Source organism: Oryctolagus cuniculus, chromosome 15 (assembly GCF_051225735.1).
Source record: "Oryctolagus cuniculus isolate XC-2025 breed Fujian yellow rabbit chromosome 15, ASM5122573v1, whole genome shotgun sequence".
In the NCBI taxonomy this organism is placed as follows: domain Eukaryota; kingdom Metazoa; phylum Chordata; class Mammalia; order Lagomorpha; family Leporidae; genus Oryctolagus; species Oryctolagus cuniculus.
The window spans coordinates 60,054,625-60,078,510 of NC_142881.1; the positions used below are offsets into that span (position 1 = coordinate 60,054,625).

At 43.7% G+C, this 23,886-nt stretch overlaps 1 protein-coding gene across 1 annotated transcript in view; it reads right to left on the reverse strand.

Moving 5' to 3' along the window:
* Nucleotides 1–23,886, reverse strand: part of DNA2 (DNA replication helicase/nuclease 2) — a 57,618-nt gene that overhangs the window by 16,970 nt on the left and 16,762 nt on the right. The window contains exons 6-13 of the mRNA XM_089314949.1: nt 19,937–20,153; nt 14,107–14,224; nt 12,907–13,072; nt 9,805–9,999; nt 6,658–6,888; nt 3,107–3,223; nt 2,909–3,018; nt 1,755–1,864 (exon numbers count right to left, since the gene is read on the reverse strand). Coding sequence (XP_089171075.1) covers nt 1,755–1,864; nt 2,909–3,018; nt 3,107–3,223; nt 6,658–6,888; nt 9,805–9,999; nt 12,907–13,072; nt 14,107–14,224; nt 19,937–20,153 — 1,264 coding nt within the window. The remainder of the gene's footprint in view (nt 1–1,754; nt 1,865–2,908; nt 3,019–3,106; nt 3,224–6,657; nt 6,889–9,804; nt 10,000–12,906; nt 13,073–14,106; nt 14,225–19,936; nt 20,154–23,886) is intronic.

Consider the following 23,886-nt stretch of genomic DNA (forward strand, 5'->3'; position numbering starts at 1 on the left):
GCACACACTGGAAGGCAGCGGGTGATGACTCAAGAACTTGGGTCCCTGACACCCACAGGGAGTCCTGGATTTAGTTCTAGGCTCGTGGCTCAGTCCAAGCTTTTGCAGGCATCTAGGGAATGAACTAGCAGATGGCATATCTTTCTCTCTCCAAACAAAATGAAAACAAATAAATGAAAATTTAAAAATAATTATTTGTTGCCATCTTCCTGATTATTCTCAGACAGCTTGGAAATTTAGTGCCATGAAGGAAAAAAAGCTGCTCAATCACCTCTGTATAATTTATTTAAAAAATTTTTTTCTTTTTGCTTATTTGAGAGGTAGAAAAGATCTCGCATTCACTGGCTCACTACCCAAATGCCCACAATGGCCAGGACTGAAGCTGGGAAGCTGAACTCAATCCAAGTTACCCATGTGAGAGGTAGGAATCCAGTTACTTGAACCATTACCACTACCTCCTCATGGTCTGCATTAGCAGGAAACCAGAACCAGGAGTCACAACCAGGTATCAAACTCATACACTCCAACAGAGGACACAGGTATCCTAACTAGTTTCTTATCTGGTAAGTCAAATGCCTGCCACTAATTTATCATTCTTAAAAATGCTTATTTATTTGAAAGGCAGAACAATGAAGAGAAGAGTGGGAGAGAGAGAGAATCTTCCATCTGCTGGTTCATTCCCCAAATGGCTGTAAGAGCTGGAGCTGGGCTAGTCCGAGGCAGGAGCCTGGAACCCCATCTATGTCTCCCACATGAGTGACAGGGACTCAGGTACATGAGACATCAGCACCTGATGCCTGCCAAGATGATTATTAGTGGGAAGCACGAAATAGCAGAGACTCGAATCAGCACTTGGATGTGGAATACAAGCATCCCAAGCAGAGGTTTAATAATCATCTTCGGGCCGGCACCGCGGCTCACTAGGCTAATCCTCCGCCTTGCGGCACCGGCACACCGGGCACACCGGGTTCTAGTCCCGGTCAGGGCACCGGATTCTGTCCCGGTTGCCCCTCTTCCAGCCCAGCTCTCTGCTGTGGCCAGGGAGTGCAGTGGAGGATGGCCCAAGTCCTTGGGCCCTGCACCCCATGGGAGAGCAGGAGAAGTACCTGGCTCCTGCCATCGGATCAGCGCGGTGCGCTGGCCGCAGCAGCCATTGGAGGGTGAACCAATGGCAAAGGAAGACCTTTCTCTCTGTCTCTCTCACTGTCCACTCTGTCAAAAAAAAAAAAAAAAAATCATCTTCAATTTATCAGTTTTAAAGAGAAAGGAGAAGCCAGTTGGTGGCATAGAAGGATAAGCCATCACCTGCAAAGCTGGCAACCCATATCTGAACATCAGTTCACGTCTCAGCTGCTGTGCTTCCAATCCAGCTCCCTGCTAATGTGTCTGGGCAAGCAGCAGAACATGGCTCAAAGTACATATGGACACCTGTCACCTCTATGGATGGAGTTCTGGAATCTTGGCTCTGCCTGGCCCAGCCTTTAGCCGCTGTGGCCATTTGGTGAGTGAACCAAAAAATGAATCTCTCTCACCACCAACACAAAAGCCCTTAGAATAGTGAAAATGCAAGAAATCAGTAACATGACCACAACTCTTTGTCATTGAGCTTATTTCTTGTGTCTTTCTAAAGTTAATTTGAAATGAAGATTTTCTAATTAAAATTCTGCCCTTCTGATATCAAATATCACATACTGTGAGCTGAGAAGAAGCTGATAAAAACATTTAGCTTCTAAGCCAAAGGATGGTAGCCTTACGAGAGTACATATCGTAGTTGTTTTCCCGGTCCCAGGCATTCCCACGATGAGCGTGTAGTCCTTGGAGAGAAGAACCTTCTTCATTGCTTGCCTCTGAGGCTTATTCAAACCTACAATTAAATTAGAAAAAGAACAGGAAAAAGTATTGAATTTTAAAACACAAATTAACTATTTTATAACAATAGCAGTTTCTATCCGAGTTTGTTCTCCAACACATCTTTCCAGAGTAAAAACCATGTCATGGTCACTTTAAATAATATATACGAGGAGGCTTCAAAAAGCAGGTAGGAAAATGGAACTAAAGACAATGTGGCGGCGCCGCGGCTCACTAGGCTAATCCTCTGCCTTGTGGTGCCGGCACACCGGGTTCTAGTCCCGGTCGGGGCGCCGGATTCTGTCCCGGTTGCCCCTCTTCCAGGCCAGCTCTCTGCTGTGGCCCGGGAGTGCAGTGGAGGATGGCCCAAGTGCTTGGGCCCTGCACCCCATGGGAGACCAGGAGAAGCACCTGGCTCCTGCCTTCAGATCAGCGCGGTACACCAGCCACGGTGGCCATTGGAGGGTGAACCAACAGCAAAAGGAAGACCTTTCTCTCTGTCTCTCTCTCTCTCTCACTGTCCACTCTGCCTGTAAAAAAAAAAAAAAAAAAAAAAAAAAAAAGACAATGTGGGGGCTAGTGCTGTGGCATAGTGGGTTAACCCACTGCCTATGACGCTGGCATCCCACATGGGACTGGTTCAATTTCTATAGCTGCTCCACTTCCAATCCAGCTCCTACCAATTCACCTGGAAAAGCAGTGGAGGATGACCCAAGTGCTTGGGCCCCTGTATCCACGTGGGAGACCTGCAAGAAGCTCTTGGCTCCTGGCTTCAATCTGACCCAGCTCCAGCCATTGTGTCCATTTGTGGGGGTCAAACAGCAGATGGAAGATCTCTCTCTTTCTCTTAACTATGCCTTTCAAATAAAGTAAATAAATCTTTTAAAAAAATGTGAATTTTTCATGAACCTTTGGAAGACTTCTCATATAACCACTTCCTGAGTCTCTATCTAAACATAACTGTACTCGTCATCAATGATTCTATTAGATCGTAGCTCAGTTTAAATTCAACCAGAATCAAGAGAACATAAACAAAGCAAAAGTGCTGACTGTAGCCCACCTTTTAGAATGTGGGCAACTGTATCCTTTGCGTCATGTGGGAGGACTGAACTGAGGTAGGATACAAACTGGGGCTCACGGAAGTCTATGATCAGCTCTCGAAGTTTTTGGCTGTAAAGATGAAAAGGCAAAGCATGCTTTTAGTAATACTCCCTAGAAGGGGAGAGGTGGAATATCAGACTCATTCATTGTTACAAACCTGACATAAGTGTTTTCCATCAGTTTAGAAAGATTTCCCAAAGGGGTGTCTATGTCACAATTTTTTTCTTCCTGGTCTAATCTGAATATTGTTGATTCTGGGAGTACAGACAAATTCCTGAAACAGCAAAACATACATATATATATGTGAATATTTTAAATTTCACATAGTCTGTGCAAGAAACACACTGCTACCCACTAACAGAGTTAAATGGGCCAGAATAGCTATTAAAATCCATGTTGTAATATAAAAGGGGGCCTCAGAAAGTTAGTGGAAAAACTGAATTAGAGGGTAATGTGAATTTGCCCCCTCCTCTCAGACAATCGTGCCTTTGCATGTTTGCTTGGTCTGGCATATTCTTCTCACACTGCTTCACCAGGATAATTTATTAATCCACAGGATGAAGACCCAGAATTAGCTCTTTCAAAAAGTCTTCCTGAAGCCTCCTAAAATTGGGTTAAGTGCTTCCTGTATCTCCCATCAATTCAAACACTTACTATATTAGATTGAGAATATGTGTATGTGTCCACACATGAGATTAAATTCCTCAAGAATCTGCAAAGCACCTAACACATGGTAAGCACTATGAACTTCAGAGAATCCTAAGGACAAAAGCAATGGTGCGGCTAATGCTCCCGTACTAGTCTGAACCCCTGACTAGGGCTATGGCTCAACTAGGATTACTGGTTGGTAGGGAACAAGTCTGGACATCTCCACTGTGGTTACCCATACCTCACCAAGTCCCAAAAAGGCCTACTTCAAGAAGGCCTGAGTTGGGGTCAGTGCTGTGGCATAGAGAGTAGAGAGTAAGGTTGCCACCTGCAGTACTGCCATCCCATATCCCATCCTCGCTGCTCCACTATTTTTGTTGTTGTTGTTAAGATTTATTTATTTATTTGAAAGGTAGAGTTACAGAGAGGCAGAAGCAGAGGCGGAGAGAGGGAGAGAGGGAGAGAGAGGTCTTCCATCCACTGGTTCACTCCCTAGATGGCCGCAACAGCCAGAGCTGAGCCAATCCAAAGTCAGGAACCAGGAGCTTCTTCCAGGTCTCCCATGTGGGCACAGGGGCTCAAACACCTGGATCATCTTCCACTGCTCTCCCAGGCCATAGCAGAGAGCTGGATCAGAAGTGGAGCAGCCAGGACTCAAACCGGCAGCCATATGGGATGCTGGTGCTGCAGGTGGCAGCTTCACCCACTACGCCAAGGTGCTGGACCCTGCTCCACTGGCTTCGGATAAACCCAGCTCTGGCTGTTGCAGCCATTTGGGGAGTGAATCAGCAGATGGGGGAACCTCTCTCTCTCTGCCTCTACCGCTTGGTAACTGCCTTTCAAATCAATAAATAAATCTTAAAAAAAAAAAAAAGAAAAAAAAAAAAAAAGAGATGGCCTGAATTAACTACAAGAAAGCCTTGGCCAGAATGAAGAAGGAATACAGATAATAGCCAAGACAGATTTCTAAATTCTATTCACTTAAACTGAAATAAAATGCATAGCAGTGATTAATAGAAAAAAAAGTACTTTTTTTAAAAAGGAATGGGGAGGGTCAGAATGCTAGGGAGAAATAAGTCTTCTAGGCCGGCGCTGCGGCTCAGTAGGCTAATCCTCCGCCTAGCGGCGCCGGCACACCGGGTTCTAGTCCTGGTCGGGGCGCTGGATTCTGTCCCGGTTGCCCCTCTTCCAGGCCAGCTCTCTGCTGTGGCCCGGGAGTGCAGTGGAGGATGGCTCAAGTGCTTGGGTCCTGCACCCCATGGGAGAGCAGGAGAAACACCTGGCTCCTGCCATCGGATCAGCACGGTGCGCCGGCCGCAGCGCGCCGGCTGTGGCCGCCATTGGAGGGTGAACCAACGGCAAAGGAAGACCTTTCTCTCTGTTTCTCTCAATGTCCAATCTGCCTGTCGGAAGGAAGGAAGGAAGGAAGGAAGGAAGGAAGGAAGGAAGGAAGGAAGGAAGGAAGGGAGGGAGGGAGGGAGGGAGGGAGGGAGGGAGGAGGGAGGAAGGAAGGAGGGAAGGAAGGAGGGAAGGAAGGAGGGAAGGAAGGAGGGAAGGAGGGAAGGAGGGAAGGAGGGAAGGGAGGAAGGGAGGAAGGGAGGAAGGGAGGAAGGGAGGAAGGGAAGGGAAGGGAAGGGAGGAAGGAAGGAAGGAAGGAGTCTTTCACTGACCACAGGGAGTATCTATTCTGTTATGGGCAGTTGTTAGTTAAGATTTGGGACAGTGTTGTGGCACAGTAGGTAAAGCCTGTGACACTGGCATCTCAATGGGTGCCAGTGTGTGTCCCAATTGCTCCACTTCCAATCCATCTTCCTGCTAATGATCTAGGAAAAGCAGCAGAAGATCGCCCAAGTACTTGGGTCCCTGTCACTCGTGGGAGATCAGGAAGAACCTCCTGGCCCCAGCTTCAGTCTGGCCCAGGCCTTGCTGTTGCAGCCATCTGGGGAGTGAACCAGCAGATGAAAGATTTCTTACTCGCTCTGGAACTGTGCCTTTCAAATAAATAGATATTTTTAAAAAAGAATCAGATAAGATTTTGTCCACATTAGCACTACGGAATATAATGTACTAAACAAAAGTTTAGCAATTTGCTGGGTCCTCAAATTGTGAAACAAGACATTAGCACAAGACCCAGCGATTCCACTCCCAGCTCAACACAGAGGAGATTGGAAATGTCCACATAAAAATTTACATGTAAAGGTTCACAACATTACTCCTAACAGGAAAAAAGTGGAAATGTCCATCAGCTGGCACATGGATGAGCACAGTGAGGTCTTATCTACAGAATGGAGCATTACCAGCCACAGAGATGAGGTCACATGCCAATCTTATCAATATTTCGCTTATTTGAAGACGTCAGGCCAAAAAAAAAAAAAAAGAAAGAAAGAAAGAAAGAAAGAAAGCAAAGCAAAGCAAAGCCAAGCCAAGCCAAGCCAAGCCAAGCCAAGCCAAGCCAAGCCAAGCCACAGAGTACAGGATTCTACTTCTATCACATATCCAAAGTGGATAAATCCATAGAGACAGAAAGCAGATTAGTGGTTGCCAGGGGCTACAAGGATGAGAGAATAGAAGTGACTGCTTAGTGGGTATGAGGTTCCCTTTTAGGGAGATGAAAATGGCACTCAGTAATATGCTTTAAAATGGATAAATGTCAGTTTTATGTGAGTTTATGTGAATTTTATCTCAATGTTTCCAAACAAAGAATAAAATACCAATAAATGCTGTAACACAAAGATGTACCTCAAAAACAATACAAAGTGAAAGAAGCGGATCACCAAAGAACACAAATTGTATGACTTCATTTACATGAACTGTTTAAAACAGGTAAATCTATAAATGCAGAAAGTGGATTAATGGTTGCCAAGGCAACAGAGGAGTTGAAAGAAAATGAGAAGTGACCACTGTAGGGTACAGGTTTCTTTCTGGGGTGAAAAAATTAGTCTAAAATGGATTGTGGTGATGGTTGGACAATACTGTGCATACTTAGAAAACCAACTATATGAGTTGTATGCTGCCAATTAGATTGATACAGCTATGACCCAAAAAAAGTAGTTTCATTACCTGTCTAACAAACAGGTTACTGTCGTCAGGTTAATCTCCTTCACATACCCCCTGGACAAAGCAAACAGTGTTCTCTCTTCTCCACTTAAAATAATTCTGTCACCTGCCATTAGATTTGTGATAGGCATGGCACCATTTTTCCGCTGGAAGTTATGTAAATACTGTCCATCACACACTCTTGTTACATTTTCTCGTCTAATCAGGTTGCCAATGCAGTTGCCACTCTCCTCCCTATGAAGGATAAAGAAAGACATCTTATGGTAAGTACAGTATTTGCATTTTCCCACAATTTACGTGTCTTAACTGACCCCTGAACATGAACGCTAATGATGAGTCTGTCCGCTTTTCAATTTTCCACAATTTACAGCAAAGTCTTAGCATTAGCAATGCCTAGGAAACATTCACTCTATTGGGGCCAGCGCCGTGTCTCACTTGGTTGATCCTCCACCTGCGGCACCGGCATCCCATGTGCTAACTGGGTTCTAGTCCTGGTTGCTCCTCTTCCAGTCCAGCTCTGTGCTGTGCTGCTAGTTGGGATGCTCTCATCTCATAACAGAGTCCCTGAGATTGAGTCTCAGCTTTGTTTCCTTTTTTTAATTTATTTTTTATTTAGTTTTATTTTTGACAGGCAGAGTGGACAGAGACAGAAAGTTCTTCCTCTTCTGTTGGTTCACCCCCCAATGGCTGCTGTGGCTGGCGCGCTGATCCGAAGCCAGGAGCCAGGTGCTTCTCCTGGTCTCCCATGTGGGTGCAGGACCCAAGCACTTGGGCCATCCTCCACTGCACTCCCTGGCCACAGCAGAGAGCTGGCCTGGAAGAGGGACAACCGGGACAGAATCCAGCGCCCCGACTGGGACTAGAACCCGGTGTGCCGGCGCCACAGGCGGAAGATTAGCCTAGTGAGCCGCGGCACCAGCCTCAGCTTTGTTTCCAATCCAGCTTCCTGCTAGTGCAGATCCCGGGAGGAAAAAAAAGTGACAGCTCAAATACTTCGAAAAATGTCATTCATGTGGGAGCCCTGGACTGACTTCCAGGGTCCCAACTTCAGGCTGGCCCAGCCTTAGCTGTAGTAGCCAATAAGGGAATGAACCAGCAGACAGGAGATCTTTCTCTGTCTGCTTTTCAAATTAATTAATTTTAAAAGCCGGTTAATTTGTTCTCTACAATAAATAAAAATTCATCTTAAAATATTATCAAGTTTACATGGCTATCACTGATAAAAAAAAGTTACTAATAATATTTAAAGTAAGATTTCTTGAGGCTTTTTTTTTTTTAATTTGAGAGACAGAGTTACAGAAAGAGGTAGAGCCAGAGAGAGGTCTTCCATCTACTGGTTCACTCCCCAGATGACCACAATGGTCAGAGCTGAGCTGATGCAAAGCCAGGAGCAACGAGCTTCTTCCAGGTCTCCCATGCAGATGCAGGCGCCCAAGCACTTTGGCCATCTTCTACTGCTTTGCCAGGCCATAGCAGAGAGCTGGATCCGAAGTAGAGCAGCCAGGACTCAAACTGGTGCCCATATGGGATGCTAGTGCTGAAGACGGCAGCTTTAACCTGCTGTGCCACAGCGCCAGCCTCAAGGCATATTTCTTTTTAAAGATTTACTTATTTGTTTGAATGGCAGAGTTACAGAGAGGCAGAGGCAGAAAGAGAGGTCTTCCATTTGCTGTCACTCCCCAGACCATCACAACGGCCGGGGCTATGCCAATCTGAAGCCAGGAGCCAGGAGCTTCTGCCAGGTCTCCCAAACAGGTACAGGGGCCCAAGACTTGGGCCATCCTCTATTGCTTTCCCAGGCCATAGCAGAGAGCTGGATGGGAATTGAATCGGCACTCATATAGGGTGTCAGCACTATAGGAAGTGGCTATACCTACTACACCATAGCACTGGCCCCCTTGAGGCATATTTTATCTATTGAAAATACATTACAGAGCCAGCACTGTGGCGAAGCGAGTTAAAGCCCCAGCCTGCAGGTCTGGCATCCCATATGGGTGCCAGTTCAAGTCCCGGCTGCTGCACTTACCATCCAGCTCTCTGCAATGGCCTGGGAAAATAGTAGAAGATGGCCTAAGTCCTTGGGCCCTTGTACCCACATGGGAGAACAGCAGAAGTTCTTGGCTCCTAGTTTTGAATCCGCACAACTCTGGCTGTTGTGGTCGTTTGGGGACTGAACCAGCAAATGGAAGACCTTTCTTTCTCTCTGGCTCTACCTCTCTCTCTGTAACTCTTTCAAATAAATAAAATAAATCTTTAAAAAAAAAAGAAAGAAAAAAGAAAATGAATTACTGGGGCCGGCACTGTGCCGTAGTGGGCTAAGCCTCCATCTGTGGCACTGGCATCCCATATGGACGCCAGTTTGTGCCCCAGCTGTTCTCTCTTTTGATGCAGCTCTCTGCAATGGCCTGGGAAAACAACAGAGGATGGCCCAAGCACTTGGGCCCCTGCACTCACTGTGGGAGATCCAGAAGAAGTTGCTGGCTTTGAATCAGCCCAGCTCCTGCCATTTAGGCCATTTGGGGAGTGAATCAGCTGATGGAAGACCTTTCTCTCATCTCTCTCGCTCTCTTTGTCTGTAACTCTACCTCTCAAATAAATTAATAAATTTAAAAAAAAATACTTATAACACTGACTGCAACATCACAGCTTATGTAGAGATGCTGCTGCATATAGAAACAATTCACCAATAACCATCTGGAGTTGTCATGAATGAATGAAATCACTTACCTTTACCATGCTATAAAATTTATATTTGTCAGGGCCGGAGCTGTGGCATAGGGGGTAAAGCTGCCACCTGCAGTATTGGCATCCGTATGGGTGCCAGTTCGAGTCCCAGCTCCTCCACTTCCTATCCAGCTCTCTGCTATGGCCAGGGAAAACAGTATAAGATGTCCCAAGTCCTTGGGCCCCTGGCACCTGCTCCTAGCTTTGGATTGGTGCAGCTCCAATCCTTTGGCCAACTAGGGAGTGAACCAGTGGATGGAAGACCTCTCTCTCTACCCTTCCTTCTCCGTGTAACTCTGACTTTCAAATAAATAAATAAATATTAAAAAAAAAAAAAACTTGTATTTGTCATGAATTTCAAATGCCATCATGCCAGTTAACTCAAACTACTGAAATTTCATTGCACATATTAAACAGATCACTTACATTTCTGAGGCAGGCATTAGCCAGATATTCTGGTGATTCTTTCTATTCTCTTTTGATTGCGACTCCAGGGTTAACATTAGACACCAAAGTCTGAAATACTCTAAGTGTGTAGGCTTCAGATGTTGGGTTTCTTCTTTTATTCTGGGCACCATGACAATTGGGATGGAACTGTCATCCATCTGTTGTTCAACTGCTCTAAACAGGAAGATCCTAGTTAGAGAAGCACTTAAAAAACTTCAATGGCTGGCTATGAAATGAGGTGTTTCTAAAACAAGTACATACACATGATAATTAACACAACTCAAATTCACAGCCACTAATTTCTCTTAAAAGGCATGTCAATGTTGAATAAGCCATATGGCTTTTTACCAAACAAAAATATGTAAGAAATCCCATACTGCATTATTTTGCCTCCAGTGACTATCCCCCAAATGACAACCTCATTCTGGTGTAGTCTAGTCCTCATTCCAACACACAGCAAGGTAGGCCTTTTACTACCACAAGCTCTGTGACATAAGCAAGTTAACATAAGCACAGAAAGAATTATTATCTCAACTTAAAATTTTGGTTAATACTAACTTAAAACATTTACATATTGAAACAAATATAAGACAAATGCTGGAAATAAAGAGTTCAAAGAAATGTGCTTGGACTATAGGCCCTGAACTCCCCTGGGTGTCAGTCCCCTGCCATAAGGAAAGTTTGTATAATACTTGTAATAGTATAAAAGCACTTGATGTGAATTTTCAAACTGAATTAGAACTTCAGCTCTGATCCTGCTTTGTTTCCTAGTCTATATTTACATTTAGTCACTTCTTTGTGTCCTTCAAAACTTTCACTGACCTATGACCACATGACAGCTAATAAACTTGCCATTTGTAGAAAAACAGCCATATTGGCCAGCACCACGGCTCACTAGGCTAATCCTCTGCCTGCGGCGCCGGCACCCAGGGTTCTACTCCTGGCTGGGGCGCCAGATTCTGTCCCGGTTGCTCCTCTTCCAGGCCAGCTCTCTGCTGTGGCCCGGGAAGGCAGTGGAGGATGGCCCAAGTCCTTGAGCCCTGCACCTGCATGGGAGACCAGGAGGAAGCACCTGGCTCCTGGCTTCGGATTGGCGCAGCACGCCAGCAGTAGCAGCCATTTGTGGGGTGAACCAACGGAACGAAGACCTTTCTCTCTGTCTTTCTCTCTCATTGTCTAACTCTGCCTGTCAAAAAAAAAAAAAAAAGAAAAGAAAAGAAAAGAAAAAGAAAAACAGCCGTATATCAACAGGACAGTCTCCTGTTGAATCATATCAAACCATCCATCTGGATGACCCAACTTCCCTATATCTAACTACAAAAGGCCCAAGATTAAAACAGCAACAAAGACATGGAAGACTTCTTGAACTATCATTTAAGGAAATTTGTATGGTATTTAAAATGCCTACACGTATTTCTTAACCAGATTACATATGTCCTAAAATTCTTTTATTCCACAAAAATTATATGCATCAAGAATAAAATATATATTTCTGGAGAAAGTTTTAAACCATTCTATTATTTTCCAAGGAAATAAGCTTGTTAGAAAATATAAACTAACTTAGTTCTTGTGTTTTTTCTATTCTCTTAATCTTAGAAATACAACACACAAAGGGAAACACAAAAGAAAAATAGGGCTTGGGGTCTGGTACATTGTTTAAGATACCACTTAAGGGGGCTAGCATTGTGGCACAGTAGGTTAAGCCACCACCTGTAACACCAGCATCCCAGCTCCACTTCTGATCCAGCTCCCTGCTAATGCACCTGGAAAAGTAATTGAAGATGGCCCAGGATGGAATTCCAGACTTCTGGCTTTGGCCTGGCCCAGCCCCAGCCACAGTTTGGGGAGTAAATCAGAAAATGAAAAATCTCTTTCTCTGCCTCTTAGTTACTCTGCATTTCAAAGAAATAAATAAAATCTAAAAAAACAGAAGGAGAGAAAGAGAGTAAGAAAGAGAGAGAGAGAGAGAGAGAGAGAGAGAAAGAAAGAAAGAGAAAAAGAAAAAAGAGAGACAAAGAAAAAGAGAGAGGAAACACTACTTAGAATGCCCACATCCCATATCCAAGTACCAGGACCCAAGGCCCAGTTCCACTTGTGATTTCACCTTCCTGCTTATTGCCTGGAGGCAGCAGATCAAGTACATAGGCCCCTGCACTCACAGGAGATCCAGATGAAGTCACTGTCGACAATTGGTGCTGTGACACAGCAGTAAAAGCAGCCACCTGCAGTGCAAGCATCCCATATGGGCATGGGTTCAAGTCCTGGCTGCTCTACTTTCAATCCAGCTCTACTTCTGATCCAGCTCTCAGCTATGGCCTGGGAAGGCAGTGGAAGATGACCCAATTCCTTGGGCTCCTGCTCCTGTGTGGGAGATCTGGAGGAAACTTCTAGGCTCCCTGCTTCAGATCGGCCCAGTTCCAGCCACTGCAGCCATTTGGGGAGTGAATCAGTGGATGGAAGAACTCTGTTTCTTTCTCTCTCTCTGCCTCTCTGTAACTCTACTTTTCAAATAAATTAATAAATCTTTAAAAAATAGAAGAAGTTCCCGCCTTCCGCCTTGGGACTGGCCCAGCCCTGGATATTGTGGGCATTTGGGGAATAAACCAGCAGAAGAGAAATAAATCTAGGGACCAGCGATCCAGCGTGGTGGGTAAAGCCACTGCCTGCTGTGCCGGCATCCCATATGTGTGCCGGTTCGAGTCTTAGCTGCTCCACTTCCAGTCCAGCTCTCTGCTATGGCATGGGAAAGCTGTAGAAGTTGGCCCAAGTCCTTGGGCCCCTGCACCCACGTGGGAGACTGGGAAAAAGTTCCTGGCTCCTGGCTTCAAATCAGTGCAGCCTCAGCCATTGTGGCCATCTGGGGAGTGAACCAGCAGATGGAAGACGCCCCCCGCCCCCCGCCTCTGCCTCTAACTCTGCCTTTCAAATAAATAATAAATAAATCTTTAAAAAAAAGTGAGAAATAAATCTGTTTCTCTTTGTGTGTATAATCATAAAAGCCAAGGCCCACAGTCAATGTTGAATCATAGTGCGTCAATCCACATTCAACTGTACTTTCGGAAATAATGCTCTTGCATTTACCTGCTATAAAGAGCACAGGTACCCACTTGGGAACAATATTTGCAGATTTTCTCCTCCTCAATTATTTGTGGCAAAGAAGCAAGTTGTGTCTTATCATTTCCAGTAGCAGATTTGCTAATACGGTGAAACAAAGAGAAGGCCATCTGGTTTCTTAGCTTTAATAATTCTATGGAAAAAAAAAGGTGTTTTTTTAAGAATCTAATAAAGTATACCATGTATCTTCTTAAACTATAAAAGTAAAACCTCCAGATTTAAACTGAATTAAAAAATTAGGGAACACATTTTCCCCACCATAGTAGAATAACCACTGTAATGTATTAGCTCTAACTTGTGTTCACTTGAACAGCTTCTTTAAATAACTACATATGTCAAAGTACTGGAAGTACTGTGATGTTGATATTTTATTGACTAGATGCTGAGAATAAACAGAGCTATCTAGATTATCTCTAAAATAAGAATTTCAAAAGAAAGTTTCAAGTCATAAAATTTTTAAAGATGAGTTAACATCAACTTCCTTTTAAAAACTACCACAACTGGGGGCCAGCACTGTGGTGCAGCAGGTTAAAGCCCTGACCTGAAGCACTGGCATTCCATATGTGTGCCGTTCTAGTCCTGGCTGCTCCTCTTCTGATCCAGCTCTGTGCTATGGCTTGGGAAAGCAGTAAAAGATGGCTCAAGTCCTTAGGCCCCTGCACCCAAGCAGGAGACCCGGAAGAAGCTCCTGGCTCTGAATTGGTGCAACTCCAGCCATTGCGGCCAACTGGGGAGTGAACCAGCGGAGGGAAGACCTCTCTCTCTGTCTCTACCTCTCTCTGTGACTCTACCTTTCAAATAAATAAAATAAATCTTTAAAAAAAAAAAAAAAAACTACCACAACTACAAATTACAACCTGTAGTAGACCTAGCAAGTGCAGCAAGCAAACTGTAAGTATAAACATGAAGACAGCTCTATAATTTCATGGAAAATGGAAGGAAAGGAGACATTTATTTTGATGCAAAAATTTTTGAAATCCATGCATAATTCTTAAAAAATACATATTTTTCCATTAACATTCTGAAGACCCCTTATATGCCTGGATTTCAAAAATTCTCACATCAAAAGAAACTTCTCCTTGATTTTATTTCCCTGCAAAGATACTGTGAAAGTTAAAGTAGGAGGAAGTGAACTAGGGAAGTAAAATGGAAAAAAAACAGCTCAACCTCTTTTGTCTAGGTGGTTGGCAGGCACAGGGTACATCTGACCGGTCCTGAGGTACAGAAGCAAGCCAGCCTCGGGGTCAGCTCTTCTCTCTTGGCTGAGCAGTGTATACAGAACAACCTGCACAGACATTGAACACACTGTTAAGCCAAACCACGGGTCTCTTTACTTCCTTACATTGTCTTGCAATCAACACATAATTTTATAATAAAAAGGAAAATGAACCTATTTTCATTTTGAAAATAACATGAACCGAACTGGTGAAGGTAACACAACAAAACTGATGTCAAACATTCAACTTCTACAAAACAACCACAGTTCATGCTGCCTGGTTTTACTTAAGATAAAAATGAAATATAGTGAATCTCTCTTACATAGCAAATATTTAGATTTCCAATAAATTAAGGAGAGAAATTAATCAAATTATGTTTGACATTTAAGTCAATGGTCTTTAGACACTATTTTTACTATTTAAAACACTAAAAAGTTTAGCATTTACATGATAGCTACTGAGACAAATAAATCTATAGAGTGTGCTATTTTTCCAAAGTATGATGCATCATTAACTACTTTAAGTTTACTAATGCTCTTTCAGAAAAACTCAGATGTTAGAAAATAGCCCCTCTGGGAAAAGTGTTGGGGAATAGCAGGTTAAGCTGCCTCCTGCAGTGTCAACATCCCATATGGATGCAGGTTCAAGGCCTGGATGCTCCAATTCCAATCCAGCTCCTTCCTAATGTGCCTGGAAAAGCAACAGAAGATGGCCCAACCCCTTGGTCCCTCGCATCCAGGTGGGAGACCGAGAAGAAGCTCCAGGCTCCTGGTTTTGGCATGGCTCAGTCCTGGCTGTTGTGGCCATTTGGGGAATGAACCAGCAGTCTTTCCTTCTCTCTCTGTAACCCTGCCTTTCAAATGAATAAATGAATCTTTTTTTTTTTTTTTTAGATTTTTATTTATTCATTTGACAGGTAGAGTTACAGACAGTGAGAGAGAGAGAGACAGAGAGAAAGGTCTTCCGTCTGCTGGTTCACTCCCCAAATGGCCGCAATGGCCGGAGCTATGCCAATCCAAAGCCAGGAGCCAGGTGCCTCCGCCCCGCCCCCAGTCTCCCACACGGGTGCAGGGGCCCAAACACTTGGGCCATCCTCCACTGCCCTTCCGGGCCACAGCAGAGAGCTAGACTGGAAGAGGAGCAACCAGGACTAGAACCCGGCGCCCACATGGGATGCCAGCACTGCAGGTAGAGGATTAACCTAGTGCGCCACAGCACCAGCCCCATAAATCTTTTAAAAATACTTAAAAAAACAGGCCATCAAGGAGAGAGGCGCCTTTCTCTGAAGGGAGGAAGGAACCTCCACTGTGATACGGCCTTGACTAAACAAGTTCAGAGTTGGTGAACTCAAGGGGCTTCATAGCCTAGACAGCCCATAGCAAGAGTCTCGGGTGATTGCTAACCTCATAAATAAGAGTGCCAATTGTTAAATCAACAACGGGAGTCACTGGGTACATGCTCCCCACATAGGATCTCTGTCCTTAATATGTTTTACTATGAAACTTAAAAACAACACTACTAGTCGAACAATACCCTATACCTTGTGCGGTAGTGTGAGTACAGCCTGTTGAAATCCTTGCTTAATATATACTAAGTTGATCTTCAGTATATGAAGGTAATTGAAAATGAAACTCGATGAAGGGCGGGATGGGAGAGGGAGTGGGAGAGGGGAAGACCACGGGAGGGAGGGAGGTTGGGGGGGGAGCCACAACAATACAAAAGTTGCACTTTGTAAATTCACATTTATTAAATAATAAAAAAAAACTATATAACAAAAAAAAGAAAAAAAAAAGAACTTAATACTTTACCCTTTTAGTATTTTTTATGTTCTACTTAAAACTATTGGTTGAACTCTGTAATTAATACACAATTACTCTTAGGTGTTTAATTAATGCTATAACTAGTACTCAAATAGTATTTTACACTTTGTGTTTCTGTGTGGGTGCAAACTGTTGAAATCTTTAATATATGCTAAATTGATCTTCTGTATATAAAGATAATTGAAAATTAATCTTGATGTGAAGGGAAGGGAAGAGGGAGTGGGAGAGGGGAGCATTGTGGGTGGGAGGGAAGTTATGGGGGGGAAGCTATTGTAATCCATAAGCTGTACTTTGGAAATTTATGTTCATTAAATAAAATAAAATAAATATAAAATTTAAAAAAATATGTAAAAAAAAAAAAAAGAAAAAAAAGTCCTTTAGAGATGAGCATCTGTCACAGCAGTTAAATTATCACGTGGGCTGCTAACATTCCATGTTGGAGTCCCAGTTTCAGTTCGGATTCGTTTCCTAATCATGTGCACTCTGGGAGGCAGCAGGAGGATGGCCAAGTACTTGGGTCCCTGCCAATCACACGGAAAAGCTATCCTGAGTTCTGAGCTGCCAGCTTTGGCCAGCCCTGACTGAGTGGGCATTTGGAGAGTGAATCAGCGGATAAAAGATCACTCAGTGTGTGTTTGTGTCTGCATATGTATTTGTCTGTCTTTCAAATTAAGAAAGAAAGAAAAAAATCCCTTTAGTTTAACAGAAAGCTTTAACAGCAAGAGCAAATCATTTAGGTGGACTCATATACAAAATAAGGACAAGTTCACTTGTTTTCCAGATCTCCAAGATTCGAAGATTAAACGATTTAAGAAGGCCCAGTGTTTAAAATCACAAAATCAGCATGCATAAAGATGTCAGACTATAATTATACTCCGGCTTTGTAAAGTGCAGTTAAAATATGATTAACACATAGGAGGCAGACAGCATTATCTGCAACATAAATTTACTTATTTACTCACTTATTTATTTGAAGCAGAGAGAAAGAGAGTTTCCATCCAGTGGTTCATTCCTCAAGTGTCCAGAAAGGCTGGGGCTCGGCTGGGGCCGAAGTCAGAAGCTTGGAACTCAATACAGGTATCCTGTGTAGGTGGCAGGGACCCAATTACTTAAGCCAACACCTGCTGCTTTCCAGGGTCTGTTTTGCTGAGAAGCTGGAAATCAGGAGCCAGAGCCAAGAATTGAACCCAGGCACAAAAATGTGGGACCTGCATCTTAACAAGTTTTTTAACTATTATGCCAGATGCCAATTCGAGGAGCTTCATCCTGGTCTCCCATGTGGATGCAGGGGCCCAAGCACCCAGTCCATCCTCTGCTGCTTTCCTAGGTGCACTAGTAGGTAGCAGCATGGGAAGTGGAGCAGCTGGGACTTGACCAGTACCCATGTGGGATGCCAGCATTACAGGTAGCAGCTTAACCCATTATACGAGGCTGGCCCCCAAACCCAACATTTCTGTTTGAACCTTGCACCAGAAAATTTTTCATTTTCCCCAATATAAGAATTACTATTTTTTTTTTCCTTTAAAGTTCCTTTTGTAGCTTCTCTTCTGGGGAAGACAAAGTTCCAACTGAACAAGGGGCCAGCACTGTGGCATAGAAGGTAAGCAGTCACCTGCAGTGCTGGCATCCCATATGGGCACTGGTTCTAATCCTGGCTGCTCCACTTCCTATCCAGCTCTCTGCTATGGCCTGGGAAAGCAGTAGAAGATGGCCCAAGTCCTTGGGCCCCTGCACCCACATGGGAGACTCGGAAGAAGCTCCTGGCTTCAGATTGGCACAGCTCCAGCTGTTGCAGCCAATTGGAGTGAACCAGCGGATAGAAGACTTTTCTTTCTCTCTCTCTCTCTCTCTCTCTCTGCCTCTGCTCTCTCTGCGTAACTCTGACTTTTGAATAAATAAATCTTTAAAAAAAGATATCCCTACTGAACAAAATTTAATGCAGTAATATTCATTGCCTTGATGGTATAGCAAATATTAGAACAGTAAACTAAATGAAAAAGGATTCACAAATCCAAATCACCTTATACCTTGAAATGCTTTTATATTTCCCTCCAAGTAGTATTCTAAAGTGACACCAAACTTGTGCTTAAAATAAAGTCAAGTAAAATTTTCAATCTCATAAACATCCTTTCTTCTATCTTGATACAACGTTCCTTCTTGAAGAGGGCTTTAATCTAGCCAAATAATTACTTTGTAATTTCAGCCATTTGTGTATTACTAAAGTGAAAAGTTCAGTGTCTCTATAACCCAGCAATAGCTAAGAAAAGAAGGCTATTGGGCCGGCGCTGCGGCTCACTAGGCTAATCCTCCACCTTGCGACACCGGCACACCGGGTTCTAGTCCCGGTCAGGGCGCTGGATTCTGTCCCGGTTGCCCCTCTTCCAGGCCAGCTCTCTGCTGTGGCCCGGGAGTGCAGTGGAGGATGGCCCAAGTGCTTGGGCCCTGCACCCCATGGGAGACCAGGATAAGTACCTGGCTCCTGTCATCAAATCAGCGCAGTGCGCCGGCCACAGCGCGCTGGCCGCGGCGGCTACTGGAGGGTGAACCAAGGGCAAAAGGAAGACCTTTCTCTCTGTCTCTCTCTCTCTCTCACTGTCCACTCTGTCAAAAAAAAAAAAAAAAAAAAGAAAGAAAAAGAAAAAAAAGAAAAGAAGGCTATCTTATTTTTTTTCTCAAACTTCAAAGCTTTCATGAGAATCTTTAATGTTTGGTATACAATTAAGAATGGCAAGAAAGATTTAGCAAATCTTTTTTTACTACTGATTATCCAATTCAATACTTTAAATCTGAACCTTATTTTACATAAAATCTGCTCAAATAACAGGCAAAATTTCAAAGGCAAGAATACATTTGTGTTTTATCACAAATGCTATGCTGTTACATCATATAACTTCCTTAGTATATCATAAAAATAAAATACTACTACTTTGAGTTTTCTCTTCACAGATTTCAGTTCCTGTGAAAACAGATCACATATTGCCACTGTAGATATGGGTGGAGTGGACAGAAATAAGTAGAAAACAAAAAGCAACTCTGTGTTAATTAATTACTTTGATCTGTTAAGTCACTATCATATAAATTTCAAAATTATTTTGTAATTTTTACTTATTTTATTTTCAGTTTATTTGAAAGGCAAAAAGACAGAGAGAAGAGAGATCTTCATCTACTGGTTTACTTCAAAAAAGTCTTCAATAGCCAAGGCAGGGCCAAGCCAAAGCCAAGGGCCTAAAACTCAATTCAGGTCTCCCATGTGGGAGGCATGTAACTAACTATTAAAGCTATCATCTACTGACTCCATTAGCAGGAAGCTGGGTCAGAATGGAGTAGCTGGGACTCAAACCAGGACTTCGAAATGGGATGCAGGCATCCCGAGCAGCATCCTAACCACTGTGCCAAATACCTGCCCCTAAATTTCAAATAAGTTTGAAAGAGAAGACTGTTATGTTTATCCAAGATGAATATTTATTTAATAGATGATTTTTTAAACTTCAACTTATTATAATGATAAGAGGCAGTTCTACTGTTTTATCTCAGATAAAAAATCAATATAATGTCAGAAATAAAAGAACGAACTTACACCAATGAATCCGTAAGTACCCTAAGTAAATGTTACATATAAAAAACGTCTTCAGAATGAGCGTTTGGCCTCGCAGTTGAAGATGTCAGTTAGGGTTCCGCATCCCACCCTGCAGGGCCGGGTTCATTACCCAGCTCTGGCATCATGCTATTGCAGACTCCGGAGTGACAGTGACGGCTCAAGGGCCTGGTTCCCTGCCACCTATCTGGGAGATCTGGACTGAGTCCCCGGCTCCCAGGTTTGACCCAGCCCAGCCCTACCCCTGCTGTTGCTCTGGGGAGTGAACCAGCAGACAGGAGTTGGCTAGCTCACTTGCTCTCACTCTCTCAAATTAAAAACAAAACAAAACACCTCCATTGTAACTATTTTTTTAAAATGTATACCTGACTACGGTGTTCAACAGAATTTGATTCTTTGCCAGTCTTGAGTTCCAAGGGCATTATCTTGTATTTCGTCTTATGACCTCGATGTATTTTCACACCAACTGTAACATCTATTTTGCCCTTCAGTCCGAACCTAGGGGACCAAATGCTTTCTTCAATATCCAATGAATTGATTACTTCAATGTGACATGTCGAATTATTACTGCCATCGCTTGGCCTAAAAAAGAAAACACAAAATACTCAATTAGAATATTTGGCTCATTACACATATGCTGGTCTTGACTGACTACCTCACACAGAAAATGTGGGGATTAAAAAGCTTTCCTGCAATGATTCTCAAAGTATAGTCCCTGGACCAGTAACATCAGCATCACCTGGCAACCTGATATAAATGTAAATTCAAAGGTTCCCTCTCCAGACTGATTCAAGCAGAATCTGCAAGGATGAAGCCCAGCAATCTACTTCACAAACCCCCTAAGCAATTCTCATGTGCACTCAAGTTTAAGTGTCATGGTTCTATAGGCTCTCATGTAATTTAATCTTTGCTAATATTTATCATCTATGCTTTTCAGTTCATTCCCACTACAATCTTCTCAAGACCTTTCCTGAAGCCAAGATTACTATGTGGACAGCTGGAGGCACAATTATCAATTTGAGTATTCTGACAATTATTACACAATTTAATATGCAATGGCTTGAATGTGTTGCACCTATACAGCAAGGGATGTGTTCCTTCATGTAATACCTTATTAGACTGTGTAAGCACGTGTGCTCAGCCCACCATCTATGAAGCACTGGGCTTCTTCACCTAACTTTTCACTCACAATCACAGAACAATCTTCAAAGGACCTCGTGACCACACGTACACATCCCCATTATGTTCTTTACTTAATCATTAAGTGAATCCATCTTGGCCTCTATCAACATCTAAAATTAAGCACTCAATATTGCTTTTTAATTATAAAGGAGGTTCAGATGTTAATATCTTAACTAGCCAAGTGCAAAGAAAGGAGAAAAAAGGGAATATAATAAGTGTTGAGAGAATTGGAACAAATGGAAACAACAATGAAAATTATTATACAAAGGCAGGTCTTTCAGTGCCAGCAGCTCAAGCAGTTGCTTGGGATACCCACATCCCATATCATAGTGCCAGTTCAAGTCCTGCTACTCAGCTTCTGAGCCACTGTCCTGCTAATGTGAATGGAAGGCAGCAGATGATGGCCCAAATACTTGAGTTCCTATCACCCATGTAGGAAACTCAGATGCACTTCCTGGCTCCTGAATGCAGCCAGGCCAAGCCTGGCCATTGAAGCCACCTGGGAGTCAACCAGCAGACAGAAGAGATATCCTTCTTGTGCACGCACATGCTCTCTTGCCCTCTCTCAGTCTGCTTTTCAAACAAATAAATCTTTTTTTTTTTTTTTGACAGGCAGAGTGGACAGTGAGAGAGAGAGAGAAAGATCTTCCTTTGCCGTTGGTTCACCCTCCAATGGCCGCCGCGGCCGGCGCGCTGCGGCCGGCGCACCGCGCTGATCTGATGGCAGGAGCCAGGAGCCAGGTGCTTTTCCTGGCCTCCCATGGGGTGCAGGGCCCAAGCACCTGGGCCATCCTCCACTGCACTCCCTGGCCACAGCAGAGGGCTGGCCTGGAAGAGGGGCAACCGGGACAGAATCCGGCGCCCCGACCGGGACTAGAACCCGGTGTGCCGGCGCCGCTAGGCGGAGGATTAGCCTAGTGAGCCGCGGCGCTGGCCCCAAACAAATAAATCTTTAACAACAACAAAATTAATCCTTATACATGATTAAGATTTACTCATTTTTCAGAGCAGCTATAGCTATTCTGCTGAAAGGATCAGAAAAAAGTCAGACAACAGCTATCTCATATTTATTAATCTCAGCTATATTTTAAACTTTTAGACTGTGTAAGCATAAGCAAAGCCATATCTAATGAAAATCTTATATGAAAAGAATTGCGATTATCAAAAACTCAGAAAAAAAAATGGTGGCAAGGATGTGAAGAGACTGGAGCCTTTGTGCACTCTTGCTGGGACTGTCAAATGGTCCAATGGCTCCAAAGCTAGAATGGAGGTTTCTCTAAAAACTAAAAATAGAACTATGATTTGACCTAGCAAACTCAATTCTAGGCACATATCCAGAAGTTTTGAAAGTAGATTCTTAAATAAGATTTGCAAATTTATTCATAGCAGCACTCTTTACAAGAGCCAAGAGTTAGAAGTAACACAAATGTCCATCCATGGATGAATGGATAAACAAAACAGATACACTTGCTCATTCAACAGATTATTATTTCTTCTTAAAAAGGAAATCCAAGCCAGTGCTGTGGCACAGTGGGTAAAATCACCACCTGCAGTGCCAGCATCCCATGTGAGAGTTGGTTTGAGTCTCTGCTGCTCCAATTCCGATCCAGCTCTCTGCTATGGTCTGGGAAAGCAGTGAAAGATGGCCCAAGTCCTCAGGCCCCTGTACCCACATGGGAGAACCGGAAGAAGCTCCTGGCTTTGGATCGGCCCAGCTCCGGCCGTTGTGGCCATCTGGGAAGTAAACCAGCTGATGGAAGACCTCTCTCTACCTCTGCTTCTCTGTGACTTTGCCTTTCAAATAAATAAATAAATCTTTAAAAAAAAAAAAAGGAAATCCTGTCACTGTAGCACAGATGAACTCTGAAAATACTATGCTATTTGGGGAGTAAACTGGTAGATGGGAGCTCTCTTGCTCTGTCCCCGCCTCTCAGTAAGTAAAACATGCAAATTACTTTTTTATATATAATTTTTAAAGATTTACTTATTTATTTGAATGGCAGAATTACAGAGAGGCAGAGGCAGAGAGAGAGAGAGAGGTCTTCCATCTGCTGGTTCACTCCCCAATGGCCGCAGCAGCCAGAGCTGCACCCAACTGAAGCCAGAAGCCAGGAGCTTCTTCCAGGTCTCCCTACTCAGGTGCAGGGACCCAAACATCTGGGCCATCTTCTACTGCTTGCCCAGGCCATAGCAGAGAGCTGGATCAGTAGTGGAGCAGCTGGGACTCAAACCGGCACCCATATGGGATGCTGGAACTGCAGACGGCGGCTTCACATGCTATGCCACAGTGCCAGCCCTGTGAATTACTTTTTTTTTTTCTTTTTTTTTTTTTTTTGACAGGCAGAGTGGACAGTGAGAGAGAGAGACAGAGAGAAAGGTCTTCCTTTCGCTGTTGGTTCACCCTCCAATGGCCGCCGCAGCCGGCGCGCTTCGGCCAGCGCACCGCGCTGATCCGAAGGCAGGAGCCAGGTACTTCTGGTCTCCCATGGGGTGCAGGGCCCAAGCACCTGGGCCATCCTCCACTGCACTCCCTGGCCACAGCAGAGAGCTGGCCCGGAAGAGGGGCAACCGGGACAGAATCCGGCGCCCCGACCGGGACTAGAACCCGGTGTGCCAGCACCGCAAGGCGGAGGATTAGCCTAGTGAGCCACGGCGCCAGCTACTTTTAAGAATGTACTTGATTTAATATAAAATGACCAAGAATTATTATCTCAACATGTAATCAACGTAAACATTATTGATAAAACACTCTGCAACTTTTGATTAAAACAAAGAAACTCTTCTACTAGGGTGAGTTTGTGAAGAAACAACCAGTTTGTATATGTAGACAGACACAGAGCTCCTGATCACTGTTTCACACTCCAAATGCACTAATTTTCAAGGGCAGGGCTGATTCCAAGCCCAGGGAGGTCAGTGACACAAGCCAGGTCTACCTTGTGAGATCAGGGACCCAATTATTTGAATTATTGCTGCCTCTCAGGAAGTCAGGAAACAGAGCTGGTTCTTAAACACTGGAATAACACGCACCCAAAATCAATCAACTGTTGAAAATAAAAAATGGTATAATTTTTTTATGGCAGAGAAAAAATTTAAATGTTGTAAAATAAAAAAAGAAAATACTATGCTAAGTGAA